At 59.3% G+C, this 20623-nt stretch overlaps 1 protein-coding gene across 4 annotated transcripts; it reads left to right on the forward strand.

The window, feature by feature from the left end:
• The first annotated feature begins 509 nt into the window (after positions 1 to 509).
• LOC100351488 (cocaine esterase-like) lies at positions 510 to 18891 on the forward strand. 4 transcript variants are annotated; one of them, XM_008257406.5, is made up of 12 exons: positions 510 to 669; positions 2686 to 2890; positions 4318 to 4456; positions 5099 to 5232; positions 5314 to 5572; positions 5975 to 6073; positions 6312 to 6452; positions 6569 to 6649; positions 6869 to 7013; positions 7429 to 7566; positions 8034 to 8106; positions 8342 to 9068. In XM_008257406.5, exons 1-12 carry the CDS (start codon positions 594 to 596, stop codon positions 8526 to 8528), a joined length of 1677 nt encoding a protein of 558 aa, XP_008255628.2. In that variant the 5' UTR covers positions 510 to 593; the 3' UTR covers positions 8529 to 9068. The 4 variants fall into 4 exon arrangements, with proteins under 4 accessions (XP_008255628.2, XP_089176327.1, XP_089176326.1 ...); XM_089320200.1 differs by lacking the exons at positions 510 to 669; positions 2686 to 2890 and adding an exon at positions 3263 to 3949; XM_089320199.1 differs by lacking the exons at positions 510 to 669; positions 2686 to 2890 and adding an exon at positions 3966 to 4231.
• Positions 18892 to 20623: the final 1732 nt, after the last annotated feature.

Consider the following 20623-nt stretch of genomic DNA (forward strand, 5'->3'; position numbering starts at 1 on the left):
CCCCGGCGGCTTCACTTCTGATCCAGCTTCCTGCTAATGCGCCTAGGAAAGCAGCAGAAGGCCCACGTGCTTGGGCCCCTGCGCTCACCTGGGAGACCCAGAAGAAGCTGCTGGCTCCTGGCGTTGGGCTGACCCAGCCTTGGGCGTTTGAGACTGACCCTGTAGATGGGAGATCTCTCTCTGTGTCTCTCTTGACTCTAACTCTGCCTTTCAAATAAATAAAAAATGAAATAAATCTCTGTTCTGCATGTTCCTAGGTGCCCAAATACAGCCCTGTGCAGCTTCCCGTCCACCCCACGCTATCCTGGACCAAGTGCCAGGACAGTGAAGTTGGTGACTCCAGGACTGAACTGATGTTCCTGTACACGCTCCCCCCTTCAGGAGCCCGGAGAGAGAGGCAAGGCAGACATGCCAGATTAAACACGTGACCTCTGCTCTCTCAGTTCCTTCTCATCCCAGGCGTACATCCCCTATCGCGCGGTGCGCCCCGCCTACTTCCTGCCCAGGCCAGGGGCGAGGCCATGATCCCAGCCTGAAGCACTGGGTGCAGCCTGCGGGACACACAGAGGTACACACCCGCGACTCCTCAGAGCATGGGGCTGCACCGAAGGAGCGCGCGGCTCAGCGCCCTGGTCTGCGGGCTCCTGCTGCTCCTCGATCCGGGTCACGGTGAGATTCGCGGGCAGCAACAGGGACCAAGGTCAGATCTGCCCAATCCCACAGTTTGTGCCTGCAGCCAAGGGAGGGCAGCGCCTGGGAGGCTGCAGCGGGTGGAGGCGACAGTGGGGGACCTGGGCGCCCACCATGGTCTCCTGAGGCTCCAGGCACGGAGGAATGAGCCCAGCACGAAGGCTCTGAGCAGCGCTGGTCGGGTCAGCAGCAGGGACAGGAAGGGGCGTGGGAAATGGGGCCCATTTCCTCCCTTGCTTGAGGCTGTGGTGACTGTGCCCTCCCCAGGACACTGATGAACCTGCCCTGGGCTGTGTGTCTGCCAGGGTCTCCTCTGACCCTGTGCACCTGGCAGGGGTCCTCCTGGGCTGGATTCCAGGGCAAAGCTGACCACACCTCCGTGCCTGGCATTCTGGGAGCCCAGGCCAAGAGGGCACCACACCTGGGTGTGTCGTGGAGCCTTTATCTCCTCATTCCAAAGGCCCAAGACTGGAGCTGGCATTGCAGAACAAGTCAGCACTTGTGACACTGGCGGCCCCTAGGAACACTGGCTCCAGCTCTGCCTGCTGGTCTCCCAGTGCAGCTGCCTGTAATGTGCCTGGGAAAGCAGTGGAAGATGGCTCTGTCCCAGGCCCCTGATGCTCCCACGTGGGAGACCCTGCTGGAGTTCAAGGTTCCTGGCTGAGGCCTGGGTGGGCCATTTGGGAGCTGAACCACAAATGGGTTCTCTCTCTCTCTCTCTCTCTCTCTCTCTCTCTCTCTCCAACTAGATCTTTGCAAAAAATAACTTTTTAAAGAGAATTAAAAATCATGAAAAGCCAGGTCTCTAACCCCACCCTCTCCCTATCTAATCCCCAGCACAGGCCCCACTCCTCCTCCTCCATGCTCACCCACGGGCTCCCCGCCTGCCCTGCAATGCACAGACTCTCCCGGCGACCAGGACCTTCCAGGCAGATCGTCTCCCCCTCATCACTGTGGTTCCTAATAAAGTAATATCTGGGGCTGGGTCCCCACGCAGAGAGGGAGCAGTTGTTCCCCAAGGTCCCTGGGAGTCGCTGTGCGTGTCCGGGGCAGGAACCGCGGCAGCGTCTGCACGGAAGCCGCCCCTGTCCTCCATGGACAATGCTGAGCTCAGCTCACTGTCAGCCTCACAGCCGGAACTGCTGCTGCAGGCAGCGCTGTCCTCCATAGTTGGGGCGAACGACAAGGACAAGGTCGGGACCAGCTCAGGACAGATGCGCTGTTTACTCACCCGCTCCGGGGCCAGGCTCTCCTCTCCCTGACCCAGGGGCCCAGAGCACCCTTGTGGCCAGGCATCGCCTAATGTGACATGGGAAGTCTGATTTCCAGACAGAAAGGAAAAACAGATCTCACATGATTTGATCCCCTCCACATGTGTGCATAACAGTCAGGGCTGGGCCAGTCCAAAACCAGGAGCCATCCAGGGCCTCCAGGAGGGTGCAGGGCCCAGGCGCTGGGGGATTCTACTACGTCCCCAACCCATTAGCAGGGAGCTGGATCCGGGGTGAAGCAGCCAGGATGGACCTGTGTAAGGGATGCTGGCCATGCAGGCTGTGGGTGCACCCGAGCGCCACTACACCGCCCCCTAGAGGACGCTTCCTTTCCTCCCTTCTTGACACCTGGAGCATGAGCCTCCTAGCAGGGGAGCCTGGTCAGTCTGGTGCTCACAGCTCTACCTCCTGTGACCGAGGGCAGTCAGCAGAAAGGACGCTCTCCTCGCCCCCAGGGCTGTCACCTGCGCTGACTCCTAGTGCTCAGGGAGGGTGCTAGGGCCCCAGGAGCCTCGGGAGCTGTGGGATATCCTGGGCTGGGCAGGGACAGCACTGCTGGCTGGGAGATGGGGGAGAGTTTCTCATGCAGGACGTTGGTCAGGTCAGTGTTTGTAGGTCCGAGGCCTTGGCAAGGCTGAGGTGCCGATGCCAAGGAGAGGCCACAGCAGCAGTGTGGGAGGGCAGCTCATGGGGAGCCCCCACTGATGCGCCTCTCTACCCACAGGCCAGGACTCTGCCATCCCCATCCGGAACACGCACACGGGGCAGGTGCGCGGGAGCCTGGTCCACGTGGAAGGCACCGATGCGGGCGTCCACACCTTCCTGGGAATTCCCTTTGCCAAGCCACCTCTGGGGCCGCTGCGCTTTGCACCTCCTGAACCTGCTGAAGCTTGGAGTGGAGTGAGGGACGGGACCTCCCACCCAGCCATGTAAGCGCTCCCAGGGCACAGGGAAGCTCCGGCCCTGGGGTGGGGTCGGGGAAAGATCCTCTCAGTTCTGGGCCAGGCCCAGCTGTCCTGGGACAGAGCTCCCATAACCAGCTTTCCCTGTGGGTGATGGCTCCCTCGTGCGTTATTCAGTGAGTCTACTTAGGCTTTCTGGATTCAGTGACCATGAAATGCTTTGGGGCCAGAACGTGGCACTCAGAGCACATTAAATCCAGGTACAGAGAGAAAAGCAGAGACGCTCTCCCCGTGTCCAGGAGAGGCCACAGGCTCTCTGCCTGCAGGGGGCGCTGTGTCTGCGTGAGGTTCACCTGGCTCCACATGCTTGTAGGAGGCCCTGACTCCATCAGCAGATCCTGCAGCTCCCTGAGATGGGCACCAGAGGGGGTCATCATGGTCACTGAGCCAACAACAGGGCAAGGACATTGGCCAGGGACCCGTGTATGCCCTTAGGACTGGAGACTGTGGGAACGGGGAGGTTCCTGAGTCTAGAGTGAAGGTGAGGGTCGTCCACTGCCCTTCCTGGGGAAACGCCATCCGTCCATCCAGGCTCGTGTGCGGGAGGCTGGCCTGCTCCGGCGTGGCTGGGTCTGGGCATCCAGCACTGAGTGTCCCTCCTGCAGTCACGACTTCCCACAGAGTCCCCTGTCAGTCAAGAGTGGTCCCCAGATGTGGGGAGCAACTGGGAGCAACTCGGACTAGACTAAGTTACTGGAATTAAGACTTATTCTATGCATCTGCTCTCCCACAATATGGCGCTGGGAGAGGAGCAAACAGCTTGTACGCAGCTGCCTCCAGTTCAACCAATAAGCAGCAGGACCTGCTCCTGATTGGAGGAGAGCAGCGTACTCGGTGTGTGGGTAGCAGAGTTGGGATTGGCGGAAGAGGACTATAAAGGAGGAGAGAGACAACATGCACCAGGAACATCTATCTGAAGGAACACCTGTGCAGCTTCCGAGAGAGCCGGCCGGCGGTGTGCCGCTCCCCCGCGGAAGTGGGGAAAGTGGCAGGGGGAACCGCCCTTCCACGGAGGTGGAACGGACGGTAGCCAACCCGGGAAGAACCAGCAGCAAACCCGGGGAGGGCCGAGCAGACGAAAGAACAGCGCAGGGTCCTGTGTTGTTCCTCCACGAAGAGGGAGAGCGACATAATGGTGCCGTGACTCGGATAGGAAACCTAGGCAGGGTTTTGTGTTGTTCCTCCACGAACAGGGGGAGCGACACCCAGACTCTCAGACACCTGAGGTTCCCTGATGTTGGACCATCCCAGCTCACCCAGAGTCCAGGACCTGGATCCTGGTGGGAAGTGTCTTATGGAGGCCCATGAGTGAGCAGGGCTGTAGGAGGAGGCCCGGGAGGGTCGGGCACACTAGACCCAGGCTCTAGACTAATGGCTACCTTGGGTGGCTCCAGGTGTTTGCAGAACTTTGCTGTGATGGGTCAAAATGTTCTGAAAATAAACTTCACCCCGCCGTCCATCTCCATGTCCGAGGACTGCCTGTACCTCAACATCTACTCGCCTGCACATGCCCGTGAGGGCTCTGACCTGCCTGTGAGTGTGGGGCAGGGTCGGCCGGGGTGGGAGGGCATTGCCTTCTGCTAGAAGATGAGAAAGTAGAAGTTGAGCACGGGCCCTCCTGTGAGCACACCCTGTCCAGAAGCCTCTCACTATCAGAGCCAAAAAGAGCAGCTCCCCCATGGTGGGCAGCTGAGGCCTGGGCGTGGGGTCCCAGCGGCCTGGCTGCTGTCAGAGGTCAGAATGAGTGGGTCCTGGATGGCCCCAGGACACTGCCATCATCCTCTTACCCAGGAGACTCACTCTGTGTGGTGAGGGCTGACCTTGGAGGTCACACAGGACATCAGCCATGGACGCTTGGGCAGCCCCTGGGGAGGGAGGGCACTTTGAATAACATCCATGTAAAAGGACCAAGACTCAGCCCTTAGCTTTCCACCTCACTGCAGGTTCTGGAATTGACGCAGGCAAGCTCTGAAACAAGGGCTAGAACTCCAAGGATGGGAGGCCTGGCCTTCCTGGTGTTGCTTGGGCCCCTGGCTCATGGCCCAGATCCTGCTGTCTGGGTGGAGTTCAGTGTGTTGGGCACCTGCACAGACCCCAGGCCCTGGTTAGACCAAGTGGGGGATGAGCAGGCTTTAGGCTGGAGGGAGCCACGTGGTATGTCGTTGATTACCCCAGGTGATGGTGTGGATCCACGGTGGTGCGTTCACTATGGGCATGGCTTCCATGTGTGACGGTTCTGCGCTGGCGGCATTTGAGGATGTGGTGGTGGTCACCATCCAGTACCGCCTGGGAGTCCTGGGCTTCTTCAGGTGAGACCAGGGCTGGGGTGGGCCCTGCGGGATAAGTAGCACCTGGACAGCCCTGTGACCCCTGTCCCTGCCACTTCTCAGCACTGGAGACCAGCACGCCACCGGCAACTGGGGCTACCTGGACCAAGTGGCCGCGCTGCGCTGGGTCCAGCAGAATATCGCCCACTTTGGAGGCAACCCTGGCCGGGTCACCATTTTCGGCGAGTCTGCAGGTGGCATTAGTGTGTCATCCCATGTGCTGTCACCCATGTCCCAAGGTCTCTTCCACGGAGCCATCATGGAGAGTGGAGTGACCCTGTTCCCCGGCCTCATCACCAGCTCGTCTGAGGTGATCTCCACAGTGAGTGTCCTCACTGCCCAGCCAGCACTGCTGCTCCTGCCTCTATTACAGTCTCAGGGAAATGAGCACAGCGTGGACCATTGGGAGTGTGGGCTCTGCTGTCTACTGGTGACTGCTGAGCTCTCCGTGGTCAGAATCCACACACCTGAGCCACAGCACAGGAAGAACTGGTTCTCGGCTCCACCAAGCTGCCCACCTTGAGCCCAGATTGTAGCAGCTAGGTGCTGCCGTTGTGGCTGGGCGGTACCAAGTCATGGGGAAGGAGCAACAATCAGCTTCCAACTGCAGCCGTGTGCACACCACACCCCGTGTGATTTGGGGGTACATCTGCCTTCAATGGGGCCGTGGGCAACCCCCAGTCTCCAGCATGGCTGTGCCAGCCCCTGTGTGGTCCCATTGCAGGTGGTGGCCAACCTGTCTGGCTGTGGCCAGGTGGACTCTGAGACCCTGGTGCGCTGCTTGCGGGCCAAGAGTGAAGAGGAGATGCTGGCCATCACCAAGGTCGGGCCCTGTGCATGTGGGTGAGGGGGTGATGGGCTTGTGTGCAGTTCATAGTCCCCGGGACAGCTTCCTCCCATCCATGCCTCCTGACATCCCAGCCCTGGATGGAACAGGGGACCCAGTCCTGGATGCCAGGCTGGAGACCCCATGGTGGGAGTGAGCACCATGGGCTGATCGAGGCATGGGGGATGTAGACAGAACAAACTCAAACTTTCTCCCTGATCCCACGTGACATCAGGTCTTCAAGGTCATCGCAGTGGTGGTGGATGGAGTCTTCCTGCCCAGACACCCCGAGGAGCTGCTGGCCTCGGCTGACTTTCAACCCGTCCCCAGCATCATTGGTGTCAACAACGATGAGTATGGCTGGATCCTCCCCCAGGTGAGCCGCAGCCTCAGTTCCTCAGTGCCTGCACAGACTGTGTGGTGAGCAGTCCTCTGGGCTTCAAAGCTCCAGGGTAGCCATTCCCAGCTTGGAATTCTCCCCTCTCTACTCAGCTCCTGTTTGCCACGGACCCTCAAGAGGAGAGAGACAGAGGGGCCATGAAGGAACTAATTCATCAAACATTTGAACAGCTGGTGAGGTCCCCGGGCTCCTGCCCCAACAGTGCACATCCCAGACACCTGCCCGCACAGGGAATCTGGGAACCAAGGCTCAGCCATGCGTTGGGTGGGGTCTCCCGGAGCCTGGTTCTTCCCCCAGTTTATGACTATACAGGACCTCCGGCCCCCAGCCTGAGCCTGCTGCCTCCCTCCCAGGAGCTGCTCCCCTCACTCCTCCCCCTTCCCCTGGGCCAGATGCTGCCTCCCGGTTTGGGGGACCTGTTGATGGACGAGTACATGGGGAGCAATGAGGACCCCAAGACCCTCATGGCCCAGTTCCAGGAGATGATGGCAGACGCCATGTTCGTGATGCCTGCACTCCGAGTAGCACATTTCCAGCGTGAGTTCATCTGGGACTGAGGCCTCACTCTCTAGGGGCAGCTCAGAGCTGGGTCCTTTCCTGAGGGTGACGCCTGTCCTGTCCAGGTCCTGATCCATGTCTTAAGTGGGTCCCAGAGTGCCGGGGACTTGGTGTTGCTCCTCCCAGTACCCTCCATGACAGTTACAGAGATGGACATCTCGGCTATGGAAGGGGGGAGGAGACTGTGCTGTGAGCTCCACTGATTGTTTCAAGACCTCACAGCCACAAACCTCAAGGCTGGATCTAACCCAGGGCTTGCCCACTGCACCTGTTCCCCCTGCTTCCTCTCCCCAACTGTCCAGGACCCAGCCTGGTGCAGCAATTACATTTCGTCACCATGGTTATTGTAGGAGAACACCGGGAAGGGGCCACCCATCTCCCTGTCTGTCCCCAGGTACCCACGCCCCTGTCTACTTCTACGAGTTCCAGCATCGACCCAGCTTCACAAAGGATCTCAAGCCGCCCCACGTGAGGGCCGACCACGGCGATGAGCTGCTCTTTGTCTTCAGATCATTTCTCTTTGGCAGCAAAGGTGAATCTTCCTCCATTACCAGTATGGGGATGAGGTCCAGGCTCTCCCGGAAGGGGCCCTGCGCCCTTCCTAAGGATGAAAGGACGAGGCTCAGTGGGATCCAGGGTGCATTCAGGGAGCAGAGCTGGGAATGGAATCTGAACCCCTCAAGGCACAGCCTGTACCCCCTCCTCCTCTGTCCGCCTAGGAATGAGTGTCCATCTTGGGTGCACAGGGGTTCAAACTCATCTCTGTTTCATATATGAAGTCCCAGTGTCAGAGAGGAGAAACCGTCCTGGAAAGGAAGAAGCCAGTGTCCAGGACTTAGGGGCTGACTGGGGACGTGGGGCTTGACAAGGCTGGGAACAGCTGGTGAGGGGCGACGGCAAGGTTGAGGGTATCCTGGGGTCAAGCTCCACCTGGGCTGGGAGCGAGGTGCATGATGGGCAGCAGGTGGCCCGAGCTGACCCTGCCCTTCCCCTCTGCAGTGCCCCTCACTGAGGAGGAGGAGCTGCTGAGCAGGAGGGTGATGAAGTACTGGGCCAACTTTGCTCGCAACGGGTGAGACGATCCCCCCCCCCCAAATACCCAGGGACCTTGGACCCTCTACCCTCCCTCCTCTGGGGGGGACCTCACCAGCATCCAGGGTCCTAAGTCACGTGCCAGCTCCCTCCCCAGCTGCAGGACCCACTGGCACTCACAGGGGCTCAGGACCAGGCACACTCTTCCCATCTCCCAGTGACCTTGGGGTGGGCCACGAGCTGCTCACGTCTACTTCCTGATGTCTTGTCTGCAGGAACCCCAACGGCGAGGGCCTGCCGCACTGGCCCGTGTTCGACCAGGACCAGCGATACCTGCAGCTGAACGTGCAGCCTGCAGTGGGCCAGGCCCTGAAGGCCCGCAGGCTCCAATTCTGGACCCACACCCTGCCCCAGAGGGTCCAGGAGCTAAGGGGCACTGAGCAGAAGCACACAGAGCTGTAGCTGCCAGTGTGGTGGTGGGGGCCCCCGATGCGCTCATATACACCCACAGAGGAGAGATTTATTCAGCAGTCTCATGCGGCTACTCACTCCTGGCCTCCGTCCACTCAGCAGTCCATTGTGGAGAACCCACGCCTTGAGGTTCATTGCCAAGCCTGCCCTGGGGCCCCTCGTGAGAGACGCACCCAGTACACCTCCATGGAGCTGTGTGGGGCAACACCAGTGCCAGCCCTGCTTCCTCAACACCCACTGGGCCCTGGGCCCCTCCTGCTTCTTGCCCCCTCCACCTTCTCCCACCCTCCCTCTCTTCTCAGCCAGCCCCAGGCCCTCCCCATGTGGAGGTAGCTGGTTGGGGATTGTTGCCACCTCTGGTGCCTTAAGACCCCTCCTCCTCCTCCCAGCATGCCCTGTGATCTCACATCTCTTAGAGGCCACAGAGGACCTGGACTCCAGGAGTCACTGTGGCTTCACCCCTGCAGGCTGCCATGAATGACGCCCTCAATCTCATCCATGCAGCACAAATAAAGAGTTCCAGTCCTTTCACGGCTGAGTCGCATTCATCTGAGTGTTTTCTTAGACCCTCAGCTCTCAAGAGACACCTGCTTGCCTCCACAGCTGGGATACCATGAATTATTAATGCAGAAAACCTGGGAGTATAGGGCTGTTGCTTTGCACAGGGGGTTAAGCCTCTACCCATCTCGCTGGCATCTCATATGAGGACAGTTCAGGTCCCAGCTGCTCCACTCCTGATCCAGATCTCTGCTAAGGCACCTGGGAAAGCAGCAGAGGAGGGCCTAAGGGCTTGGGCCCCTGCCAACCTCGTGGGGTACACAGATAATGTTTCTGCCTCTGGACTTCGGCCTGGATTGGCCCTGGCCATAGTGGCTGAGAGAGCCCTGGGCTGAGCAGAGGTCAAGGCCAGTTCTCAGGAGCCACAAAGTCAGCCTTCATGAGCCAGGGTCCACTTCCCCTGGGGGCTCCCGTGCCCAGGCTGCTCCTCCTTCCTGCAGGGAGCCTGATGTTTCCTACACTCAGGCTGACTCCCGGCACCCCCCCCCCCCTGCTGTCACAGGACCACACGTACCCTGCTGGGTGCCCGGTGGGGAAGGTGTGGGCCCTGGGTCTTACATTTCACTCAAGGTTCTTGTCCCCATGGAGATGAGGATTCACAGCAGCAGCAGCCACAGGCAGTGCACAAAAGCAGCTTTGATTTCAAGGAGAGAGAGCGTGACCACACCTGCACGCCTACTGAGGGCCGCCACACACACACACGGAGAGACCCTCAGCAGGAATGGGCCAGTGTTGCCAGGAGGAAGAGAGGAAGAGGCAGCCCAAGGAGGATTCCCAAGCACAGCCAGGGGCAGAGAGGGCCCTCCCCTTTCTCATCCCAGGGGGCGGTGCCCTAAATGCATAACCCAGTGGGGTGGGATCTCACCTGTGGGAATACGGAAGGGATTGTTATGGCCCCTCCATCCAGAATTTCACTTCCCTGTTTCCACCAAGGCTTCTCCTTCCTGGTCCCAGCTGAGACACAGGTGCATCCTGGGAAAATGGTGTAAAAGACTGACAAGCAAAGGGATAAAGTTACAATGCAGGGCTGGCAAAAGTTCCAGCTCCTGAATTCCCGTTGTTCTTCCTGCCTGGTTGCCAGGTATCAGGACCAGCAGGTTTTCACTGTCAAGGAGAGGACAGAACTGTGTCTCAGAAGAAGCTGGGGACACAGCACACATTGGGTTCAGCCCTTAGTTAGTGCCATGGTCACTGCCTCTCAAAACCTGGACCCTGAGTGAGCAGGGAGGGGATGGGCAGAGTCGGGAAAGGATGGAGGAGGGGCCTGGACCCAGTGGGCACCCAGCCTGGAAACCAAGGAGGAGCTTCCAGGATCCGGGACAGTGACACCTGCCAGCCTTGGCTCAGGTGACCCCTGGGGCAGGGGCTGTGGCACAGAGCAGTAAGCCTCCATCTGCAGTGCCTTCATCCCATGTAGGCACAGAGCCGAGCCCCGGCGGCTTCACTTCCGATCCAGCTTCCTGCTAATGGGCCTAGGAAAGCAGCAGAAGGCCCACGTGCTTGGGTCTCTGTGCTCACCTGGGGGACCCAGAAGAAGCTGCTGGCTCCTGGCGTTGGGCTGACCCAGCCTCAGCAGTTTGGGGAGTGAACCAGATGATACAAGATCTCTCCCTTGGGGCTAGAACTGTGGCATAGTGGGTAAGGTCGCTGCCTGCAGTGCCAGCTACCCTGTTGTTCTACAGTTCAAGACCCAGCTGCTCCACTTCTGATCCAGCTCACTGCTGTGGCCTGGGAAGGCAGTGGAGGATGGCCCAGGTCTTTGGGCCCCTGCACCCGCATGGGAGACCTGGAGCAAGCTCCTGGCTCCTGGCTTCAGATTGGCGCAGCCTGGCTATTGCAGCCATCTGGGGAGTGAACCAACGGATGGAAGACCTCTCTATCTATGCTTCTCCCTCTCTCTCTGTGTATCTGTGACTTTCAAGTAAAATAAGCAAATCTTAAAACAAACAAACAAAAATCACTCCCTTAATCCCCATGATTCTCTGTAACTCTGCCTTCAAATAAATGAATAAATATTTTTTTAACATATTCTCAGAGAAGGCCTCCAGGGTGTCCAGTCACAGCCCATTGCTGCTTGCTGTCCATCCCTACACTATCCTGGAGTCAGCCGGTGAGGACAGTAAACTTGGTGACTCCAGGACTGAGGAGAGGGATTGGACACCCAGAGGAGCCAGGAGCCAGGGAGGAGGCAGGAACCAGGGGAGGCAGCGTTTCCAGGGATCCCACCAGGCCCTGTCCTCTCAGTCCTGCTCTCCTGCAAGGCCCCCAAGCCCCACCTTCAGGGAGCAGCCTGCCTGTTTCCTTCAGGTCCTGGGCTGGGCCTGGCCAGCCTGGAAGTGCCCGGGGCAGCCTCTGGGCGCAGCGCAGCACATGCGCACTGGCCTCAGACCATGCGGATGCACAGACGGGGCGCGCGGCTCGGCACCGTGGCCTGCGGGCTCCTGCTGCTCCTCCTCGTCCCTGCACACGGTGAGGCTCTTGCGGGTGTGGACAGGAACCTGGGTCAGATCTGCCCAATCCCGCAGTTAGAGCTTGGGGCCGCGGGAGAACAACACTGGGCAGCTGTAGCGGGTAGAAGTAACTGCGCTGGCCCCTGAGGCTCTGGGAGGATTGGGGCTGCCTGAGGCCCCAAACACAGAGGACTGAGCCCAACATAAGGGCTCTGAGCAGCGGGGCTCTTGGTCGGCAGCCAGGAGCCAGGCAGTGTTGTGGTAACTGGGGACGTTCCCTGGGCCCGTGGCTGCCGGACCAAGTGACCACAACAGTGAGGAAACTGCCCTGGGAACATTTGTCTCCAGGGCTGATGTCCATTGGCAGAGCAGCTCCCTGAACCACCAGGTGGCCCCAGGCATGGTAACTGGACCTGCAAAATACAAAGCCCCTGATGCCAATCCAGAAGCCCATCTGTGACCCAGGTCTCCTCAACCTAAGCACCTGCCAGGGACGTTTGCAGGACTAAGGTTCCATGATGAAGGTGACCCCACCCTAGAACCTGACATTCGTTTTCTCTTGAATCAGGCCACATGGGTTACTCAGGGCGTGTGTCCTTGATCCTTTGTCTCCTCATTCTAAAGGCCCAGGTCTCTAACCCCACCCTCTCCCTATCTAATCCCCAGCACAGGCCCCACTCCTCCTCCTCCATGCTCACCCACGGGCTCCCCGCCTGCCCTGCAATGCACAGACTCTCCCGGCGACCAGGACCTTCCAGGCAGATCGTCTCCCCCACATCACTGTGGCTCCCAATAAAATAGAATTTGGGGCTGGTTCCCCACTCAGAGAGGGAGCAGTTGTTCCCCAAGGTCCCTGGGAGTCGCTGTGCGTGTCCGGGGCAGGAACCGCGGCAGCGTCTGCACGGAAGCCGCCCCTGTCCTCCGTGGACTCTGCTGAGCTCAGCTCACTGTCAGCCTCACAGCCGGAACTGCTGCTGCAGGCAGCGCTGTCCTCCATAGTTGGGGCGAACGACAAGGACAAGGTCGGGACCAGCTCAGGACAGATGCGCTGTTTGCTCACCCGCTCCGGGGCCAGGCTCTCCTCTCCCTGACCCAGGGGCCCAGAGCACCCTTGTGGCCAGGCATCGCCTACTGTGACATGGGAGGTTCCTCCCGAGGAGGAGTCAGCTTCCATGGGCTGGGGATGATTGATTTCTGCTGGTTTGAAGGCAGAGAGACAGGGAAAGAGGGAGAGACAGAGTGAGAAAGAGCTCTCCCCTCCACGGTCTCCCTCAGACGCCCGCTGTGTTAGGAGGGGAGCATCCCAGCGGCCTTGCTACTGCTGCTCCAAGTGTCTGCCCAACAGTTGGCACTTCCCTTGGGCTTCTACCGAGGGTGGGACCTGCAGGGCGGTGGAGCTCCAGGTTAAGTGTTGCAGGACTGCCCGTCGGGTTCCCAGAGCAGGTGTCCCGTTTCCCTACCCCAGCGATGTGCAGAGGCCCCCTCCCCACCCCCGCGCCCGCGCTCTGCACCCCTGTGCGGTTGCCCTGTGTTGCTGAGTCTCCCTCACGCTTCAGCTCCCCCTCTGCCTCGCTGTGCTCTTCCTCCTGATTCCTGTGTTGAGAAACCGGTTACCCCTGGCTCTCTCTGGAGGGGGAGGCCCCGTCCCTGTGGTGCCTTCTGGCCGTTCCTCTGTCCCCTCACCCTTGTACACAGGAATTGTACCTAGAGGCTCCATCAGGTTCAGCTGTTAGGGTTCTGCTGCTGTTTTTTCTTGTTTTGGCAAGACAAGCATGTGGTGCTGAGTCCTCACCATAGAACATCTCGACCTTTTCATATCTGATTCGTGGCACAACATAGGTCATGAGGGGCCACATTGGAGCAGCAGTGGGGACGCCCCAGCCCTGAGCCCTGTGCTCAGGTCCTGCGTCGGCAGCTTCCTAACTCCAGCTTCCTGCTAACGTGCAGGCTGAGATGCAGCAGGGGGGCTCCGGTACTGATGCTGCTTCCCACTGGGAGACCCGGATTGAGTTCAGGGCTCCTGGCCTATCAGGGCCCCGTCCCAGCTGTGGTGGGCATTTGGAGAGGAAACCAGCACCAGGACATCTCTGTCTCTCTGTTTGTGTCTCTGTCTCTCTTTCAAATAAATGAATACAAATTACACACAAGAGCCACTAAGGGGTAATCGGGAACTACATTTCTGTGAAATCCTCAGGTTTATGTGCATATTTGTACACCTTATTTCTTTTTTTTTTTTTTGAGAGATTTATTTTATTTGAAAGGCAGATTTACAGAGAGACAATTGCGTAGAGAGAGAGAGATACAGAAAGAGAGAGAGAGAGAGAGAGAGAGAGAGAGAAAGAGAGAGAGAGAGAGGTCTTTCATTCTCTGTCTCACTCTCCAGTTGACTGCAATGGCTGGCGCTGAGCCAATCCAAAGCCAGGAGCTTCTTCCAGGTCTCCCATGTGGGTGTGGGGCCCAAGGAGTTGGACCGTCTTCTGCTTTCCCAGGCCAGAGCAGAGAGCTGGATGGACAGTGGAGCAGCCAGGACTCAAACTGGCACCCATATGGGATGTTGGCCCTGCAGATGGCCGCTTTACCTGCTATGCCACAGTTCTGGTCGCTACACCTATTTTCTGATGTATGGCTAAAATGTTCTTATTTGTTCGTAGACATTCTTTACTAATCCCTGGGCTTCCCCATTAGGTGACTTCGTCACCTCCTCCCTCACTGGTCCCCAGGTCAGGCTGTGCTTGTCCTGTCCTGGGAACAGTCACCTCCCTCCTGCATTCATAGCACCAATGCCATCTCTTTTATAGAGCATGCTCTCTTTCTGTTTTTTTTTTTTTAATGATATGTTTCGTTTCTTTCTTGAAAGATTTCTTCTTTATTTGAAATGCTGAGTTCCAGACAGAAAGGGACAACAGATCTTCCATCCTCGGATCCCCTCCACATGTGTGCATAACAGTCAGGGCTGGGCCAGTCCAAAACCAGGAGCCATCCAGGTCCTCCAGGAGGGTGCAGGGCCCAGGCGCTGGGGGATTCTACTACGTCCCCAACCCATTAGCAGGGAGCTGGATCCGGGGTGAAGCAGCCAGGATGGAACTGTGTAGGGGATGCTGGCCATGCAGGCTGTGGGTGCACCCGAGTGCCACTACACCGCCCCCTAGAGGACGCTTCCTTTCTTCCCTTCTTGTGGCCTGGAGCATGAGCCTCCTAGCAGGGGAGCCTGGTCAGTCTGGTGCTCACAGCTCTACCTCCTGTGACCGAGGGCAGTCAGCAGAAAGGACGCTCTCCTCGCCCCCAGGGCTGTCACCTGCGCTGACTCCTAGTGCTCAGGGAGGGTGCTAGGTCCCAGGAGCCTCGGGAGCTGTGGGATGTCCTGGGCTGGGCAGGGACAGCACTGCTGGCTGGGAGATGGGGGAGAGTTTCTCATGCAGGACGTTGGTCAGGTCAGTGTTTGTAGGTCCGAGGCCTGGCAAGGCTGAGGTGCGGATGCCAAGGAGAGGCCACAGCAGCAGTGTGGGAGGGCAGCTCATAGGAAGCCCCCACCCGCTGTACCTCTCTGCCCACAGGCCAGGACTCTGCCAGCCCCATCCGGAACACGCACACGGGGCAGGTGCGTGGGAGCCTGGTCCACGTGGAAGGCACCGATGCGGGCGTCCACACCTTCCTGGGAATTCCCTTTGCCAAGTCACCTCTGGGGCCACTGCGCTTTGTACCTCCTGAACCTGCTGAAGCTTGGAGTGGAGTGAGGGACGGGACCTCCCACCCAGCCATGTAAGCGCTCCCAGGGCACAGGGGAGCTCCGGCCCTGGGGTGGGGTCGGGGGAAAGATCCTCTGAGTTCTGGGCCAGGCCCAGCTGTCTGGGACAGAGCTCCCATGACCAGCTTTCCCTGTGGGTGATGGCTCCCTCGTGTGTTATTCAGTGAGTCTGCTTAGGCTTCTGGATTCAGTGACCATGAAATGCTTTGGGGCCAGAACGTGGCACTCAGAGCACGTTAAATCCAGGTACAGAGAGAAAAGCAGAGACGCTCTTCTGTGTCCAGGAGAGGCCACAGGCTCTCTGCCTGCAGGGGGCGCTGTGTCTGCGTGAGGTTCACCTGGCTCCACATGCTTGTAGGAGGCCCTGACTCCATCAGCAGATCCTGCAGCTCCCTGAGATGGGCACCAGAGGGGGTCGTCATGGTCACTGAGCCAAGGACAGGGCAAGGACATTGGCCAGGGACCCGTGTATGCCCTTAGGACTGGAGACTGTGGGAACGGGGAGGTTCCTGAGTCTAGAGTGAGGTGAGGGTCGTCCACTGCCCTTCCTAGGGAAACGCCATCCGTCCATCCAGGCTCGTGTGCGGGAGGCTGGCCTGCTCCGGCGTGGCTGGGTCTGGGCATGCAGCACTGAGTGTCCCTTCTGCAGTCACGACTTCCCACAGAGTCCCCTGTCAGTCAAGAGTGGTCCCCAGACTCTCGGACACCTGAGGTTCCCTGATGTTGGACCATCCCAGCTCACCCAGAGTCCAGGACCTGGATCCTGGTGGGAAGTGTCTTATGGAAGCCCATGAGTGAGCAGGGCTGTAGGAGGAGGCCCGGGGAGGGTCGGGCACACTAGACCCAGGCTCTAGACTAATGGCTGCCTTGGGTGGCTCCAGGTGTCCACAGAACTTGACTCTGGTCAGTCAACTTGTTCTGCAGCTGAACCTCACCCCGCCTTCCATACCCATGTCCGAGGACTGCCTGTACCTCAACATCTACTCGCCTGCACATGCCCGTGAGGGCTCTGACCTTCCTGTGAGTGTGGGGCAGGGTCGGCTGGGGTGGGAGGGCATTGCCTTCTGCTAGAAGATGAGAAAGGAGAAGCTGAGCATGGGCCCTCCTGTGAGCACACCCTGTCCAGAAGCCTCTCACTATCAGAGCCGAGAACTGCTGCTCCCCCACGGTGGGCAGCTGAGCCCCTGGCATGGGATCCCAGGGTCTGAGATGTCAGAGGTCAGACTGATGGTCTTGAATGGACCCGGGACACCTCAGCACCCTCATGCCCAGGAGGCACACTCAGTGACCCCTGGCTACCCTCAGAGGTCACCACAACTCCCAGCCACGGATGGTGTGGGGGCCTGAAGAAGGGAAGGCACTAGGATGAGCATCTGTGCGGATTGATGAGATAGACAGCCGATATTTGTTCACCTCATAGGGGGCTCAGAAATTGACAGACCAGGCTTTGAACATGGAGTTAGACTCAAAGGATGGGAGGCCTGGCCTTCCTGATTATACCTGGGTCCCTGGCTCATGGCCCAGATCCTGCAGTCTGGCCTGAGTTTGGTGTGCTGGGCTCTGCACAGACCCAGGTACTGGTTAAACCAGGTGGGGGATGAGCAAGCTTTAGGATGAAGGAAGCCACATGGTATGCCCTTGATTTCCCCAGGTGATGGTGTGGATCCACGGTGGTGGGCTGACCATGGGCATGGCTTCCATGTATGACGGTTCTGCATTGGCTTCATTTGAGGACGTGGTGGTAGTCACCATCCAGTACCGCCTGGGAGTCCTGGGCTTCTTCAGCTGAGACCGGGGCTGGGGTGGGCACTGCAGGAAGAGCGGACTGGGACAGCCCTGTGACCCCTGTCTCTGCCCCTTCTCAGCACTGGAGACCAGCAAGCTGCCCGCAACTGGGGCTACCTGGACCAAGTGGCCGCGCTGCGCTGGGTCCAGCAGAATATCGCCCACTTTGGAGGCAACCCTGGCCGGGTCACCATTTTCGGCGTGTCTGCGGGTGGCACAAGTGTGTCATCCCATGTGCTGTCACCCATGTCCCAAGGTCTCTTCCATGGAGCCATCATGGAGAGTGGGGTGGCCCTGCTGCCCACCCTCATCCCCAGGTCATCTGAGGTGGTCTCCACAGTGAGTGTCCTCACTGCCCAGTCCTGCTGCTCCTGCCTATACTTCATCTCTGCTCAAGGGGCACAAGGAGGGAGGACCATCGGGTTCTCAGGCCCTGCTGCCTACCACTGCATTACTGAGAGGCTCTAGGGTTAGAAGCCACACACCTGTGTCCCAGCAGAGGCAGAGGTGGTTCTCAGCTCCACCAGCTGCCTGCCCTGACCCCAGGTTTTCGGCAACCAGCACAGCAGGTGCTGCCCACTGCGGCTGGGCGGTGCCAAGTCATGGGGAAGGAGCAACAATCAGCTTCCAACTGCAGCCATGCGCACACCACACCCTGTGTGATTTGGGGTACATCTGCCTTCAATGGGGCCGTGGGCAACCCCCAGTCTCCAGCATGGCTGTGCCCACCCCTGTGTGGTTCTGTTACAGGAGGTGGCCAACTGGTCTTGCTGTGGCCAGGTGGACTCTGAGACCCTGGTGCGCTGTTTGCAGGCCAAGAGTGAAGAGGAGATGCTGGCCATCACCCAGGTCGGGCCCTGTGCATGTGGGTGAGGGGGTGATGGGCTTGTGTGCAGTTCATAGTCCCTGGGACAGCTTCCTCCCATCCATGCCTCCTGACATCCCAGCCCTGGATGGAACAGGGGACCCAGTCCTGGATGCCAGGCTGGGGCCCCTAGGGGGTGAGGGTGAACACGCTGGGCTGAGCCAATCGGGGATGGAGAACACAGAGGGCTTTAGAGAGCACCTGGGACACTGCTTCCTCCCTCCCCCGTGTGACCCACAGGCCTTCATGCTCATCCCAGGGGTGGTGGATGGAGTCTTCCTGCCCAGACACCCCGAGGAGCTGCTGGCCTCGGCTGACTTTCAACCCGTCCCCAGCATCATTGGTGTCAACAACGATGAGTATGGCTGGGGGCTCACCTGGGGGAGCCCCACTCCGGGCTCATGAGTTCCCCCATAGCCCATGTGGTGTGCAGGCCTCTGGGATTCAATGCTCCTACCCAGGCCGCCCCCCTCCCCACTCTTGAGACTCTCCCCTCTCCACTCAGGTACTGTTTGGCACTGACCCTCAAGAGGAGAGAGACAGAGAGGCGATGCGGGAGATTATGCATCAAACAGCAGAACAGGTGGTAACGTCCCAGGCTACAGCACCAACAGAGCGCATCCCAGACACCTGCCCACACAGGGACTCCGGGAACCAAGGCTCAGCTGTGTGTTTGGGGAGGGGTCTCCCGGAGCCTGGTTCTTCCCCCAGTTTCTGACTATACAGGACCTCCGTCCCCCAGCCTGAGCCTGCTGCCTCCCTCCCAGGAGCTGCTCCCCTCACTCCTTCCCCTTCCCCTGGGCCAGATGCTGCCTCCCGCTTTGGGGGACCTGTTGATGGACGAGTACATGGGGAGCAATGAGGACCCCAAGACCCTCATGGCCCAGCTCCAGGAGATGATGGCAGACGCCATGTTCATGATGCCTGCACTCTGAGTAGCACATTTCCAGCGTGAGTTCATCTGGGACTGAGGCCTCACTCGCTAGGGGCAGCTCAGAGCTGGGTGCTTTCCTGAGGGTGACACCTGTCCTGTCCAGGTGCTGATCCATGTCTTAAGTGGGCCCCACAGTGCCAGGGACTTGGTGTCCCTGCTCTCAGTAAACCCCCATGGCTTGTTCCAGAGACCAGCATCTCCATTCTGGTACAGAGGAGCAGACTGGGCTGAGTGAGCTTCACTCACTGACCCAGACCTCAAAGGCATGAAGTCCAAGGCCAGGATCTAACCCAGGGCTTGCCCAATGTGCCTGTTCCCCCTGCTACCTCTCCCCAACTTCCCAGGACCCAGCCTAGTGCAGCAATTATGTGTCATCCCCATGGGCATTGTAGGAGAACACCGGGAAGGGGCCACCCATCTCCCTGTCCGTCCCCAGGTTCCCACGCCCCTGTCTACTTCTACGAGTTCCAGCATCGACCCAGCTTCACAAAGGACCTCTGGCCACCCCACGTGAGGGGCGACCACGGCGATGAGCTGCTCTTTGTCTTCAGATCGTTTCTCTTTGGCAGCAAAGGTGCATCTTCCTCCTTCGCCAGGATGGGCATGAGTTCCAGGCTCCCCGGATGGGGCTGTGTGCCCAACCTAAGGATGTTAGGACAAAGTTTAGATGGGATCCAGGATCCAAAGTCTTACAGCTCAGAGGGCAGAGCCAGGATTGGAATCTGAGAGCCATCTGTACACAGCCTGAGGTCCAGCTGTGCAGCGGAATATCCTCCTCTGCCCGCCCAGGGATGAGTGTCCAGCCTGGGTGCACATGGATCAAAGTCATGTCTGTTTCCTGAACAATGTCCCAGGTCAGAGGGAAGACACCATCCAGGCAAGGGAGATGGCAGAGACTGACTTAAGGCATGATGGGGACGTGGAGTGTGACAAAGCAGGTCCCATTGGTGAGAGGATGACTACAGAGGTTGGCGAATAGCCGAGTGTCAGCTCCACCTGGGCTGGTGAGCGTGGTGCATGATGGGTAGCAGGACTGGGGTGGCCGAGCTGACCCTGCCCCTCCCCTCTGCAGTGCCCCTCACTGAGGAGGAGGAGCTGCTGAGCAGGAGGGTGATGAAGTACTGGGCCGACTTTGCTCGCAACGGGTGAGACGACCCCCCCCCAAATCCCCAGGGACCTGGGACCCTCTGCCCTCCCTCCTCTGTGGGGACCTCCCAGCATCCAGGGTCCTAAGTCACGTGACAGCGCCCTCCGCAGCTGCAGGACCCACTGACACTCACAGGGGCCTTGGGACCAGGCACACTCTTCCCATCTCCCAGTGACCTAGAGCTGCTCACGTTTGCTCCCCATGAGCTGCCCGCCCACACTGCTGCTGTGGCCTCTCCTTGGCATCAGCACCTCAGCCTTGCCAAGGCCTCGGACCTACAAACACTGACCTGACCAACGTCCTGCATGAGAAACTCTCCCCCATCTCCCAGCCAGCAGTGCTGTCCCTGCCCAGCCCAGGACATCCCACAGCTCCCGAGGCTCCTGGGACCTAGCACCCTCCCTGAGCACTAGGAGTCAGCGCAGGTGACAGCCCTGGGGGCGAGGAGAGCGTCCTTTCTGCTGACTGCCCTCGGTCACAGGAGGTAGAGCTGTGAGCACCAGACTGACCAGGCTCCCCTGCTAGGAGGCTCATGCTCCAGGCCACAAGAAGGGAAGAAAGGAAGCGTCCTCTAGGGGGCGGTGTAGTGGCACTCGGATGCA

Source organism: Oryctolagus cuniculus, chromosome 18, assembly GCF_051225735.1.
Source record: "Oryctolagus cuniculus isolate XC-2025 breed Fujian yellow rabbit chromosome 18, ASM5122573v1, whole genome shotgun sequence".
NCBI lineage: Eukaryota > Metazoa > Chordata > Mammalia > Lagomorpha > Leporidae > Oryctolagus > Oryctolagus cuniculus.

Coding starts and splice junctions, on each gene's coding strand:
- LOC100351488 (XM_008257406.5), top strand. CDS start 594: ATGGGGCTGCACCGAAGGAGCGCGCGGCTCAGCGCCCTGGTCTGCGGG. Junction 5,573..5,974: donor CGTCTGAGGTGATCTCCACA/GTGAGTGTCCTC, acceptor GTCCCATTGCAG/GTGGTGGCCAACCTGTCTGG. Junction 7,567..8,033: donor ATTTCTCTTTGGCAGCAAAG/GTGAATCTTCCT, acceptor TCCCCTCTGCAG/TGCCCCTCACTGAGGAGGAG.